Consider the following 12,852-nt stretch of genomic DNA (forward strand, 5'->3'; position numbering starts at 1 on the left):
GAGAGGCCTGCAATGTTTATTGTCAATACCCATCCTAAACACATGCCTGGTGAACATTGGCTAGCTATGACATTAGAACAGGAAGGTGGAAGAAAAATCTCAACTTTTTTTGATTCCTATGGCTTTCCCCCCGGTTTTTCACATTTCCCTAAATCTATTAAAGATTTTTTGACCCTAAACGGTTCAAAGATCTACTACAGCATCAAACAAGTGCAAGATAACCTTTCCACTACATGCGGTCACCACTGTGTATTTTACCTGTGCCAAAGAGCCCGGGGAGTTTCTTTTGAAGATGTTATGTTTCTTTATAAGGATGATTTAAGAAGTAATGATAACTTTGTATCTTGTTTTGTTAGAAAATATCAAAAGTGTTCAAATGTGTGTCGTTTAAGAACGCGTAATCAAGGCGTATGCTCACGTCATATGTTTCAAGAATGCCACAAATGTTAAATTGCTTATTTTTCAAATAAAACATTTTATTGAATTTAATCATAGTCATTCAAAAGTCATTTTCAAAAGTCTAACCACGCCGAGAGATCGGGATTAGGAAAAGGTCCTGAGACGTTCATGGGAGTAAATGAGTTAGCATCATCGCTTTCATAGGGGGACGGTGTCGGTGGGGCATCTTTAGGGGTGCTGTATCTCGTTGAAGGCTTTTGTTTTAAAGCTTGAATCTGTTGACGAAGCTTATGGTTGGGTACACCGGAGAGGGGAATGTTCAGGATTGCCAGGGCCTTAAGAAACTGACGCGAGCCGGGAGGCCTTCGGTCATCAGCAACCTTGTGGGCAGCCGTGGTACTTTTAAGTAAGTCCACCATATGGGACCCCCTAACAACAGCGCCCTGAAGTATAAACTCTCCAGAATCGTTCCAAGCAGCTAACCCCTTTGAGTCTTTTATCTTGTTCATAATGTATTTAACATTCTTCCTGTTACGTAAAGGCACATGTGTCAGTAGGTCATGCATAACTTTATCTTCAAAAGGCATTTGAGCTTCACCAGACATAGGATCTTCACTAGGTAAGATCGCCGGTACAGGCCTTACCGGGGCCTGGCTATCGTTAGGTTCGACATCTGTTAAAGGGTCCGGTAGGGAAAGTGTTAAATGGTTGGTCTCTCTCTCCCCTTGCTTTACCAGAGTCAAATATCTTTGCATTAGGTTTGTGTATTTTTGGATCTTATCATAGGGGTTCAATCCTTTTCGGTTCAAAACATCCTTCATGGCCGTATCCAAATCATTTTCAGCTGTTTGTCTGATATTTTCAGGACCCTGCATTTGATTTTTAAGTCTATCCAACTCTTGTTGTGGCACCAAGTACATTTTAGTGGCCATCACACCGCGTGTTCAACCCCCACGTCTGGCCGCAATAAGGCTGGTGATGAAGGGCACGGCTATACTGAGTAAAGGTAGAAGAAAACCCCCAGACTGTTGTATACTATGTCTTTTCTTTTGAAGACTGGCCCTTTTATTGGCAAAGAGTTTGATCGCGGTCTTTTGTCTCTTTAATTTTTTCAATTGGTTCAGGGTGAGTGGAATGCGTCCTTTGAGAAGATTCAAAGCAATCTCACATAAGGCTAATATGAGATCTGAAGAACAACTACCCAAGATGGCCTTCCGTCCTTTAGCTGTAGACCCAACTAGCCTTGTCAAGAGGGGCAGGTTTCTTTTTAAACGCAGAGACATAGCGTTTACTTTTTAGGAAGGTATGCAGCAGGCCGCTCCCACGGAAACAGCCCTGTACGTAGCCTAAGGTGTTCTGGAGTATTTGCTTTTAAATCCACGATTAAATAAGAAAATGGCTCTTTGGTAGCGTCCTCATAGCTCTCCATAAAGTATGATTTCCGTCCAGGGTACATCTGCTGAGCTAGAGTGCTAATTTGCAGTTTGTCTCTAGGATTTTTAAACAATACCATGTAGTTGGCATTCAAGCTAATGGTCCGACTATTTTTACCTTGGTGAAACACATTCTGGACCAAGTAAAGCACGGACAGGTTTCTATGATGAGTATATTGGGTAAAAGCTCGTGCAATTTCGGGGTGTTCGCTACCAGCAAATAGCATATCGTCCAAAACCAGCAGATTATATTTATGTGGGGGGAGAAGTTCATCATCAGACAGAGATTCGGGTATTCCTTCAACAAACTTGATTTTTATTGTCTTCAATAATTCATCATACAGAGGTTGGTAACATGAATAACACCATACAATATTGTCAGGCTTTTGAGATAACACATGTTCAGAATTCTCTAAAATACTTTTTACAAAAAAAGTTTTACCACTGTTTGATGGGCCTGCAATTAAGGCCGAAAAGGGCAGTTTTAAACGGGGGTCAAAATCCTCGACAGCCGTCATTATATCTTAAGCTTTAAGACACACTGGGGCTTGTAGCATAAGTCAGTAGCCAAAGGGCAATGTGGTACCGTCAGGCAATAGCCGTCTCTTGTCATAGACTACCCTGAATCTTTTAGTGAGTGGGGCGTTTCTTAGATGGAACCCCTTTTTATCCCTCACTATTTTGTTGTAGGAGGTCAAAATCTCCAAGTCACTATTCTTGTCATTTACGAACCCGTCGACCAAGCGCGTGATTGATTCCAAGTTTACACGCGGGGCATTTTCGTAGTTTTGAGTCACGCCTTTGGCTTTCAACACCACGTGATTGTCTTTAGTCCTAAAAGCATAGCTTTTGGGCCCACATGAGGACCATTCTGTGATATGGTCACCCTCGGCGAGTTCACTAGTTAAACCCCCAAGATAGTTGCTAAGTGGGGGGGTCCAATCCCCCGGCTTGCTTACATAGACCACAGAGTCTGTGTCGTGGTAAAGAACCCGCCGCTGAAGCTGTTCCATGAGGGTGTACAGTTCAAGTCGGGCATAGGCTGTGGTAAATGCTGCAAGAAACACATTTACATTACCTGGGGGTAGAACCCACTTTGGGTTGCGCCGCCATTGCACCAAGGCAATGTCTTGACTCAAGAATGAAAAATGTGAAATTTCGTATTGGTCCGAAAAAACAAATTCCAAAAATTCTTCCGGGTCTTTAATGATCGAAGTTGTTAGCATATTGCTTCTCTGCGCTAACTTCCCCCAAAGGGAGTTCAAGTACAATTTCGAAACATTTCTTTTGGTTTTGTTGACCTGTATTCTGTCAGGGTCAAGAAGTATGCCTTCTCTGTCATGGTAGTCTTGAATGTACTTCTCTTTACTTTCTTGATCTGTGACCGATGCTGGATAGCCTGAAGCCATCTGCTTGCATCTCAAGAAGGTCTTGATGTACTCTTTAAAAAGTGTGTCTGATTTCCTGGAAAAGTTCCACACTTCAAAGATTTTGGCCACACGATACCCCTTCTCCAAAGCCTTAGAGAATTCAGCGGTGACCCAGACACCTGTCAGGGCTCTTTCTTGATCTGAGTGATCACATGGGTTTTCCTGGTTGTTGTTTTCACAGCATGTGCGACAAAGGGGAAAGAAAAGTTTTCCTTTAGACCCCTTGTAAGGCAGCACAGGTATAAACAGACCCCTAGGAGGGTAGACAGTCGCTTTGATTAAACCAAAATAATTTTGGGGTTCGTCAAAGTCGCTGTGAATAATTTCAGGATGCCCTATAGGATAGCATGAGGAACTCATTACATGAGGATATAGGGATGTAAAATCTACATAGCCTATTGTCTCGTCGGGTTGAGCTACATAACGCAATGTCAAAGCATTGGTCCTGCCTCCAAACAAGGCCTGTCTCGGTTCCAGGGGCTCTGGAGGGTCATATTGGGTAAGGAAGGCCTGAACATGAGGATCCGCCTTTTTCAGGGCTGTCCATTCGTGTTCCCACAAAACCACAACTTTTAACCCGTATGTAGCCTTTAAAGAATTCAGTTTGTCTTGAAACTCTTGGTACATTTCCCCAAAAGTCTTTTGGGTTAGGACACACATGGCCTGGGGGACAAAGCATAATTTACAACCGTGGAAGAAACAACCGTTGTACTCATACACTGTCTCAACACCGTCAATCTGTGTGTATCCATCTACATGGTAAGGCCCAAAAGCCTTCTCCCCCCGATTCAAAGCATGTTGGATAAAAACATTTTTATCCTGGGCTAGGTACTCCAACCATTGAATGGAGCCACTAGAGTAGGCCTTGAATTGTCGTCGGTAGTTGTCTGGCGATGGGATCGCTATAGATGCTGGAGTTAGATAGTGTGTACGATAGGTTTTCATGCACGCGGATGCAATAGTTGTACAGCTCCAGGGGTCAATGCCTGCATCTTTGATTACCTCTTCTCTGAATCTGAGGCATCCTTCACGTAGTATAACCACGTCATTGTCACAGTATGATTCCATCTCTTTATGAAAATCAAAAGTTCCATGTCTTACTGTCTCGTACCACGTCATGAATTTCTCACGCTCTTTGGTAGACATTTGATCACAACCGTACATTTCGGGGGCTGGATAAGCTCCTATATAATGTAGATTCTCCTCAGATGTGAAGAAGTGGGGGAAATAGCCTTTGACCGAGTTTTCAAAACCCAAGGCCTCTGGCATTTGAGCCAATCTCATGGGTAAGAAGCTTAAGCTGTCAATGTATCTCTGTTTGAAGGCGTGGTCAACAAAACATAAGATTTTACTCCCTTGAGCAATGACACTGGGCGCCACGCCTTGCTGTATCAAAGGGTTCAGAAGCAGATAGGAGTCATAGGCTCGCGCATTGTGAGCTATAAACGTGAAGTTTCTGTACTGGGCCTTTCTAAAATGTTTTAGAAAGAGTCGGGCGCAATCGGGCCCCTCGGCCGACCACTTTTCACCGGTGAAAGTCATGGTAGATACAAAAATAGGCAAGTGAACCCCTGATTGCTGATTTGTCTCAAAATCATAAAAAACATATTTCTCTGTATGTTCATCTTCAGCCAAGGGCTGAATGTAACACTCATGTGTTACTTCTTGAACAACTTCTGCGTCTCTGCTTTTCAAGGGCCCTTTACAGATTGGGCAATGTATGATTCCACAAACATGGGGTTTAGGGCTGTCTATTTTAAGGTTGTAATTGCAATGACATTTTGGACATTTCTTGTTAATGTCACAAATGCTTACAGATTTACAGGCCTTGGGGTGCCATGTTTCAGTTTTGTGTTTTTCGTAACAGTAGGCCGAACGACATGTGCGGTGACAATCCTCACAGGGTGTCAAGTTTAGCGGTTGCATAGGGCAATGTTTATCCAGACATACTGAACAGTTATAACGGCACGAGTGCCCCCCCTTGCGGGTGTAGCCGGTATGACAGGCTGGACAGACATATGGGACGCCTAAAAATGCTGTGATGTTAGTTACGGCATAGTAATGCTCATTTTGCACATAAAAGTACATAGTCTTAGGGTGTGGCTCTTGTATATTTTGGAACTTCAAGAGAGCGTCATTAGCCCTGCTGTGGTACAAAACCACAATCTTGATATTCAGAAAGTTTTCAAATTTGCCTATGTCTGAGAAAGCCACAGCCTCCTGTATACCTAAACCCACAGCCTTTTGTAGCTCTTGAGCTTTCTGTAACGCTTCGCGCTCTGTACATCCTGGGCTGAGTAAGTGGGCCAAACCTATGGCAAAGCATAGCTTATTACCATGATTGTGAACGATTATGAGGTAGGCCTTTTTATTGCTTATGATTTCGGACTGCATCAGGCTATCGAGTTTACGTCTCTGCCCGCCGCCCCCTTGTGGTGGCCGGACTAATTGTACTACAAGTTCGAGGGTCCTATCTGCTAGCACGTTTAAATTTGACTGAACAAGGCGTTCTAGCAGGTTAACAAATTGTTCAAGATCTGCTTCACCCCTATTTAAAATAAGCGACACACGGCTCTGCAGACTGTCTCCAAAAATTTCCAACTGTAAGGTATCCCTTGGTTGGCTATAAGCTCTAACTCTATCTACCAGTTCATTCAAAGTGTCCATAAGCATTACGTAAAACACAGCATATTCCCGAATCTGACCCCCCCATGCGAAATTGAAAAACTGTCGAACCTCAATATTGTGGAATTTATTTCGATACAAAACATGTTCACTGCGATCAAGACCATCCCCATCCTGATTTGCTAGACAATTGTCCAACTGTTCAAAAACATCGTATTGGGTTTCAGACTCTTCAGACATGGGTGTTAAAGGCTGGCTTAGAGGTGTAGGTGGTGCAGAATTAAACCTAGGGCTTTCGTTCTGTACATTGGGATCAAGACCTTCCCGCTCCAGATTTGATAGACATTTGTTCAGCTGTTCAAAAACATCGTATTGGGTTTCCTCTTCGAACAAGGGTGTTAAAGGATGGCTTAGAGGTGTAGGGGGTGCAGAATTAAACCTTGGGCTCTCGTTCATCTGGGTAATTAAAGATATGATTGATTCGGGTATCTGTGATAACCTGTTTTCATCTGCAGACCCTGACTCATTCATACGTGTAATAATTTCAATGAGTTCGGAGGGAATCTGGGATAATAGGTTTTCATCTATAGCCCCTATGTCAATTAGCCCAGAATCATTCATATGGTTAATTATATCTTGGAGCTCTGTAGGGATTTCCGCTAAGAGGGTTTCAATTGTCTCGCTTAGGTCTATAGGGGGCGCCATTTCTCTACTTAAGGATGTGTGTGCTTGTGTTTTTTTTTTTTACATATGTGTTTTTTAACGGAGGTATTTGCTTGTTTTAACCCTACTGTTGTTTAACATGCGGGGAAGCTCTCTACGCCAGAATGACACATCCTGATTGTATTGATGTTCGAATAGAATACCCATACGACGTTGAAGTAAAGCCTTTCGTGATTTTAAACCCTGTGTAAAAGCCTTGAAAAGCACGGCTTGGTCTATTTCACAAGAGGCTGTTGCCCCACCAGAATTGGCCGCTTCAATAAGGTTGGCCACTTCACAGAACATCAAATCGTCTACCTCAGAAATGTCATTTAAAACTTTGAAATCATCAGGCTTCGCTGTTCTGGTGACTGGGGTCTTTGGCGCCTCTTCGGGATCTAGATGTGTAGCTTCTTGGATGTCTTTATAAGCCGGCGAGGAGTCTGCATTAAAAAATAATACATACAGAAAAATAGGTTATTAACCCTAAAATATGTTTGATAAAAATGTAAAATACATTTCAGATATAAGCCTATATATTAACAATACATTAATTAAATACCTCGGCTTTTTTGAAGAGGGCTGTTCTGAAGAAGCTCTGAGAACTCGGGAACATGTCTTTGGGCAACCCTAATTATAGCATCTGCCTGGTCTGTAGCTTGTGAGCCTGAAAGTAAAAAAAAAAAAACACCATTAGTCCATGTTTAAACATATTCAGGCATAAAAATAAAATATATATATAAATGATAATTGATTCATACCTTGTCCTTGTAACGCTGTCTCGTGAATACCCGCCCAGTAGTATTGTTCGGGTGAAGCGGACCTGTGGATCTGGGCACTGATTGTCCGTTGGTGTTTAATAGGGGGCGCCCAACGGTCCTGGCTCAGGGGAGTTGACCTGCCGTTTAAAGTCTCTGTTTGCGGCTTGTGTGTAAATACATCCTGGGAGTAGGGCAAAATTGTCTCGTAGGCATATCCTTCACAGAAACCGTGTAGACTACCTATGGCATCCCTTCTCGGAGGTATTTCCGCTGTAAACACATAAAATAACTTTTAATATAAGATGCCGACACTTTTTGTTTTTAAGGTATAAATATTCTTACGGAATTCTTGAATCTTACTTACTACAATTCAGGGTCGGCGTTGGGATGTAAGCAATTTGTTCCGGAGACCCTACGGCCGGTTCGAGCTCATTTATATCTCGGAGAATCTGCGTGAAGGTTTGAGAATCTAAAAAAACATTAGATAATATTAAAGCTCTAATCATTTTAGCTAATATTGACATTTTATACGTTAAGAATCCGGGCCCTAAGGCCTGTTTAATATTTCTATAACATACAACGTTTTCAAACAATTCCCCAGAACAAACAAATCTAATATATAGCATATGTAAATATTTATTTCAAGAACTAACCTTCAGAAATATCCATGAGGAGGTTTTTCCCAGATTATCTTTTTTAACGGGGTCCGTCCGATAACTATTCCTGGGGGGAATGCTGTAGGGTAACTGCGCTAAAACGAGGCTAACAGGGGGGACCTGTTTTGCATAGCTTTTGTAGCCGTCTGACTCTAGTGGTGTCGTATTTTTTCGCGCTAAAACCGCCTCAAAGTTATCTTTGAAGCCTAAGACATGTGGTTCAAACACCTGCCATTTGGTTCAAACATAGGGTATTGGGGGGGTGTCTAAACATTAGGTATCTTTTTGATATTCTAAAATCTCCGGGGGCTAGCATCTAGATGCTGGGGTGGGGAGGTCTCGACATCGCTGGGCTGAATGACTTTTAGGCATCTGTTTTGCCAGATAGTGTAAACCTTGGTTTCAAACGACCCCCATGCATAGAGAGCCTTGAGCGCAGATGCAAGGGTATTTTTTTAACAAACACACCCGACCCTTTTTTCTCTGTTTTTGAAACACACACACACACGCGCGCACATTGCGCAAGTTTTTTTCTCAGGGACCGACTGCGCTAAGAGTGAACAAACGCGAGAGTTCCTGACATGGTAAGATTCTGCTTTTAAAACCATTTATTTCATTCAAAATATTTAGTACATACATTTTATAGCCTTACATTATTAAGGTATTTTACAATGCCGTTCTTACAGATCCAGGGATCTGATGCAACCACCCCCCATTGTCAGTGTCCAGTTGGTCATCAAAATGCCGGGATCTCTTGCCAGGCTCAGCAACACTTGGTAAGTTTTCACTCCAGGGGTAGATCCGACGTCTGGCCTTTTGGTCTTGACTCTGTCTCAAGGAAAGCCTCGCCCAGCGCTGTAACTGTTCACCATTTTGGAAGAGAATGTCCAGCTTATTCATAAGGGTTATGAAAATTGGATAATCCACCCATTTAAAACTAAACACAGGAATAAAAAAGTTTACATGTTTGCGTGCTCTGGAAGCTACAGGAGAATTGACAGACTTTGTAGCATTAGACTTATCATAAAGGTCACAGGCTAAAATTGTCACTTTGTTGTCAGGGCTATAGTCCATTGAAGCAATTCTTAGAGCCTTGAGATCACTGCGGCCGCAGACCTGTTCTTCCAAAGCATATCCTGGCACATTTGTACCACTCAGGACCTGTTCAATTTTACAAAGCGCCAGCCTGATGTTTAGCCATTCTCTCATCCCCAGAGCCGGGGGAAAACTCCCAGGTTTTGCCTGATAAAGGGGTTTGGGTCCACTGTCTGTGAATATCTTTACCGTAGAATCCTCCGGGTGGAATATGTAAGACATGTGGCCCTCACTCGTACCCAAAAATCCTTTAAAACATTCTGGAGCTTCACACAGAACTTTTTCAAGGCTTTGGTCACTGGGTTCATGACAAGCCGTGCATAACATCCCTAAAATTGGCATAGGTGTCATTTTTGTTTAATATTCAGGGGGGTTATCATGTACAGGCTTAAACAGGTATTGTTCAGCCGCTTTATAAGGGGCATTAACCACCCCCAAACCGTGAGAAACAGGTTGACCTGACACCTGGTCACTTACTCAACCCTACCCCCCTAACCACCACGATGTCCTGACCTGAAACCCAAATATTGACATGCACCCTTCTACATGACATAGGGTCATAAATCATTACATAGGGTCATAAATCAGGCTTGGGTCATAAATCATTACCGGTTGACCTGACAACTGGACCCTTACCCAAAGACCCCCACCTAACCATCAGGATGTCCTGACAGGCAGCCCCTTAGGTTCACATAGCGGTCACATAGGTTCACATAGGGTCATCCATCAAATTTTGACGTGTGACATCTACTTTAATCTCTCTCCTGTCGTATTGTTTGCCAGATTAGTCAACATAACACACAATGCATAGCTAGGGAAATTATTCCGCTATCTCAATTGACAGAGATGATTGGGATGAGGTCACCAACTTGGCTCCATTTTTAATTAAGGCATTTTCAGAAACGTTAAGGCTTTAAATATCACTTCCCCCCTGAGTGTCTGTGTTTGATCTCTTTCAATGTCTCTTTTGAGGGAGAGTGGTGATGACACTGTTTCCCACCTCCAAACAGGGCAGTGTAAACAGAACTGTCTCATTCAGCCCAGCGTTCATAGTTTAAATCGTAATAGTGAAACAGTATAACTTTAGACCGTCCCCTCGCCCCGACACGGGCGCAAACCACACATCAACAACAGTCACCCACGAAGCGTCGTTACCCATCGCTCTACAAAGCGCGTACCCGCTAACTAGCTAGCCATTTCACATCCGTTACACTCACCCCCCTTTCAACCTCCTCCTTTTCCACAGCAACCAGTGATCCGGGTCAACAGCATCAATGTAGCAGTATAACTTTAGTACATCCCCTCGCCCCGACGCGAACCAGGGACCCTCTGCACACATCAACAACAGTCACCCACGAAGCATCGTTACCCATCGCTCCACAAAAGCTGCGGCCCTTGCAGAGCAAGGGGAACCACTACTTCTAGGTTTCAGAGCAAGTGACGTAACTGATTGAAACGCTATTAGCGCGTACCCGCTAACTAGCTAGCCATTTCACATCCGTTACAATAGCAGAGCAATGTTTTTGAAACAGCTGAAATGCATCTGTATTTTCCTCATATTAGATACTTGTTTTATTGAGTTATCTGAAATTGCAGTAAAAGCAGGTTACTCTCAAATTGACACCGTAGCTTTAAATTAAGTGAATTGCAGAACACTGTCATTTATTTCAATACAAAACTGAGCAGGACCGCAAGCCTAAACTACCCAGTGAATTAATACATGTTTTTGTCGCAATTAGCTATTTTTATGTAATGATTTGCATGATAATGATAAAATTAAGCATGGTTTGTTCTAAGGTAGACCCGAAAAGCTAGCTATCTAGCTCTATATAATATGAATGACACTGTATGATAATGTTACTGTACTTTTATATTTGTATATTTTTGCTATGCTTAAGTTACTTGATACAAATTTTGTTAGCTAATGTTAGCTAGCTAGACAGCAGCTGTGCCACTTTGGCTGTGTTATTGTCTTGCAGCTAAATTATGGATGGATGAGAAAATAAACAATTTAAATGTCTACACATGCTTGTGAATCATTGTATCATTCAAGAGTGTAATATGGTTTTGTTGCATTAATCAAGAGTGTAATATGGTTTTGTTGCATTAATCAAGAGTGTAATATGGTAGCTGCATAAAAAGTTTATTGCATACGTTATCTGCTGTAATTGAATAGTTTGCATGTGTTACGGATACAGGTATCCTGTGTGTGTATCCTGTGTGTATTTTCTTTCCTTCTCCCCTATTCACAGGTGTCGCCAATCAGTCGGCAATCAGAAGACACCTGCTCCTTTTTCCCTACCCAATCATATCCCCTTTCCCTTGGTTTAAAAGTATCCCAATCAGTTCTCTCTTATGTTTTTGCAACTACATGTCACTTTGTCCGTTATCCCGTGAGTATTGTTTTGTTATGGTGTTGACTGTTTGTTTGACGGTGTAACGCTTCTCATGGGCTGAAGGAAGAGTGGACCAAGGTGCAGCATTTAAAGTGTTCATGATTTAATCCAAAAACCCAAATCGAACAAAAACAACAAACAGGAGAACAAAAGCGAAACAGTTCTGTCTGGTGCAGACACAAAACAGAAAACAACTACCCACGAAACCAACATGGAAAATGGCAACCTAAATAGGCTCCCCAATCAGAGACAACGAGAAACAGCTGTCTCTGATTGGGAACCAATTCAGGCCACCATAAACCAACATACCCCTAGACCATACAAAATCCCCATAGAAAAACAAAAACCCTTGACAAGACAAAAACCCCTAGACAATACAAAAACTAAACAAACCACCCTTGTCACACCCTGACCTAACCAAAAAATAAAGAAAACAAATATAACTAAAGTCAGGGCGTGACAGATGGTGGGAAAAGGGGGTACCAAGACAAGTCGCCCGTGGGCATACACTACTCGTAGGTAAATATTGTCTAAATACTCTCTCCAAAACTCTTGAACGTGCCGTCCTTGGCCAGCTCTCCTGCTATCTCTCTCAGAATGACCTTCTTGATCCAAATCAGTCAGGTTTCATGACTAGTCATTCAACTGAGACTGCTCTTCTCTGTGTCACGGAGGCGCTCCGCACTGCTAAAGCTAACTCTCTCTCCTCTGCTCTCATCCTTCTAGACCTATCGGCTGCCTTTGATACTGTGAACCATCAGATCCTCCTCTCCACCCTCTCCGAGTTGGGCATCTCCGGCGCGGCCCACGCTTGGATTGCGTCCTACCTGACAGGTCGCTCCTACCAGGTGGCGTGGCGAGAATCTGTCTCCGCACCACGTGCTCTCACCACTGGTGTCCCCCAGGGCTCTGTTCTAGGCCCTCTCCTATTCTCGCTATACGCCAAGTCACTTGGCTCTGTCATATCCTCACATGGTCTCTCCTATCATTGCTATGCAGACGACACACAATTAATCTTCTCCTTTCCCCCTTCTGATAACCAGGTGGCGAATCGCATCTCTGCATGTCTGGCAGACATATCAGTGTGGATGACGGATCACCACCTCAAGCTGAACCTCGGCAAGACGGAGCTGCTCTTCCTCCCGGGGAAGGACTGCCCGTTCCATGATCTCGCCATCACGGTTGACAACTCCATTGTGTCCTCCTCCCAGAGTGCTAAGAACCTTGGCGTGATCCTGGACAACACCCTGTCGTTCTCAACTAACATCAAGGCGGTGACCCGCTCCTGTAGGTTCATGCTCTACAACATTCGCAGAGTACGACTCTGCCTCACACAGGAAGCGGCGCAGGTCCTA

At 43.2% G+C, this 12,852-nt stretch overlaps 1 protein-coding gene across 1 annotated transcript; it reads right to left on the bottom strand.

The window, feature by feature from the left end:
- Positions 1-6,205: 6,205 nt before the first annotated feature.
- Positions 6,206-8,019, bottom strand: LOC120024258. Its single transcript, XM_038968452.1, has 4 exons — positions 8,004-8,019; positions 7,351-7,620; positions 7,152-7,256; positions 6,206-7,032 (listed from the first exon to the last, which is right to left on the bottom strand). Exons 1-4 carry the CDS (start codon positions 8,017-8,019, stop codon positions 6,647-6,649), a joined length of 777 nt encoding a protein of 258 aa, XP_038824380.1. The 3' UTR covers positions 6,206-6,646.
- Positions 8,020-12,852: the final 4,833 nt, after the last annotated feature.

The sequence above is a fragment of the Salvelinus namaycush genome, chromosome 29 (genome assembly GCF_016432855.1).
Source record: "Salvelinus namaycush isolate Seneca chromosome 29, SaNama_1.0, whole genome shotgun sequence".
NCBI classification, from domain to species: domain Eukaryota; kingdom Metazoa; phylum Chordata; class Actinopteri; order Salmoniformes; family Salmonidae; genus Salvelinus; species Salvelinus namaycush.

Bases quoted from the DNA above. Each gene is read 5' to 3' on its own strand.
- LOC120024258 (XM_038968452.1), bottom strand. The intron at 7,257-7,350 runs GTATGAATCAAT...TTTTACTTTCAG, and splicing joins GACAGCGTTACAAGGACAAG to GCTCACAAGCTACAGACCAG. The intron at 7,033-7,151 runs GTATTTAATTAA...TTTTTAATGCAG, and splicing joins CCCTCTTCAAAAAAGCCGAG to ACTCCTCGCCGGCTTATAAA.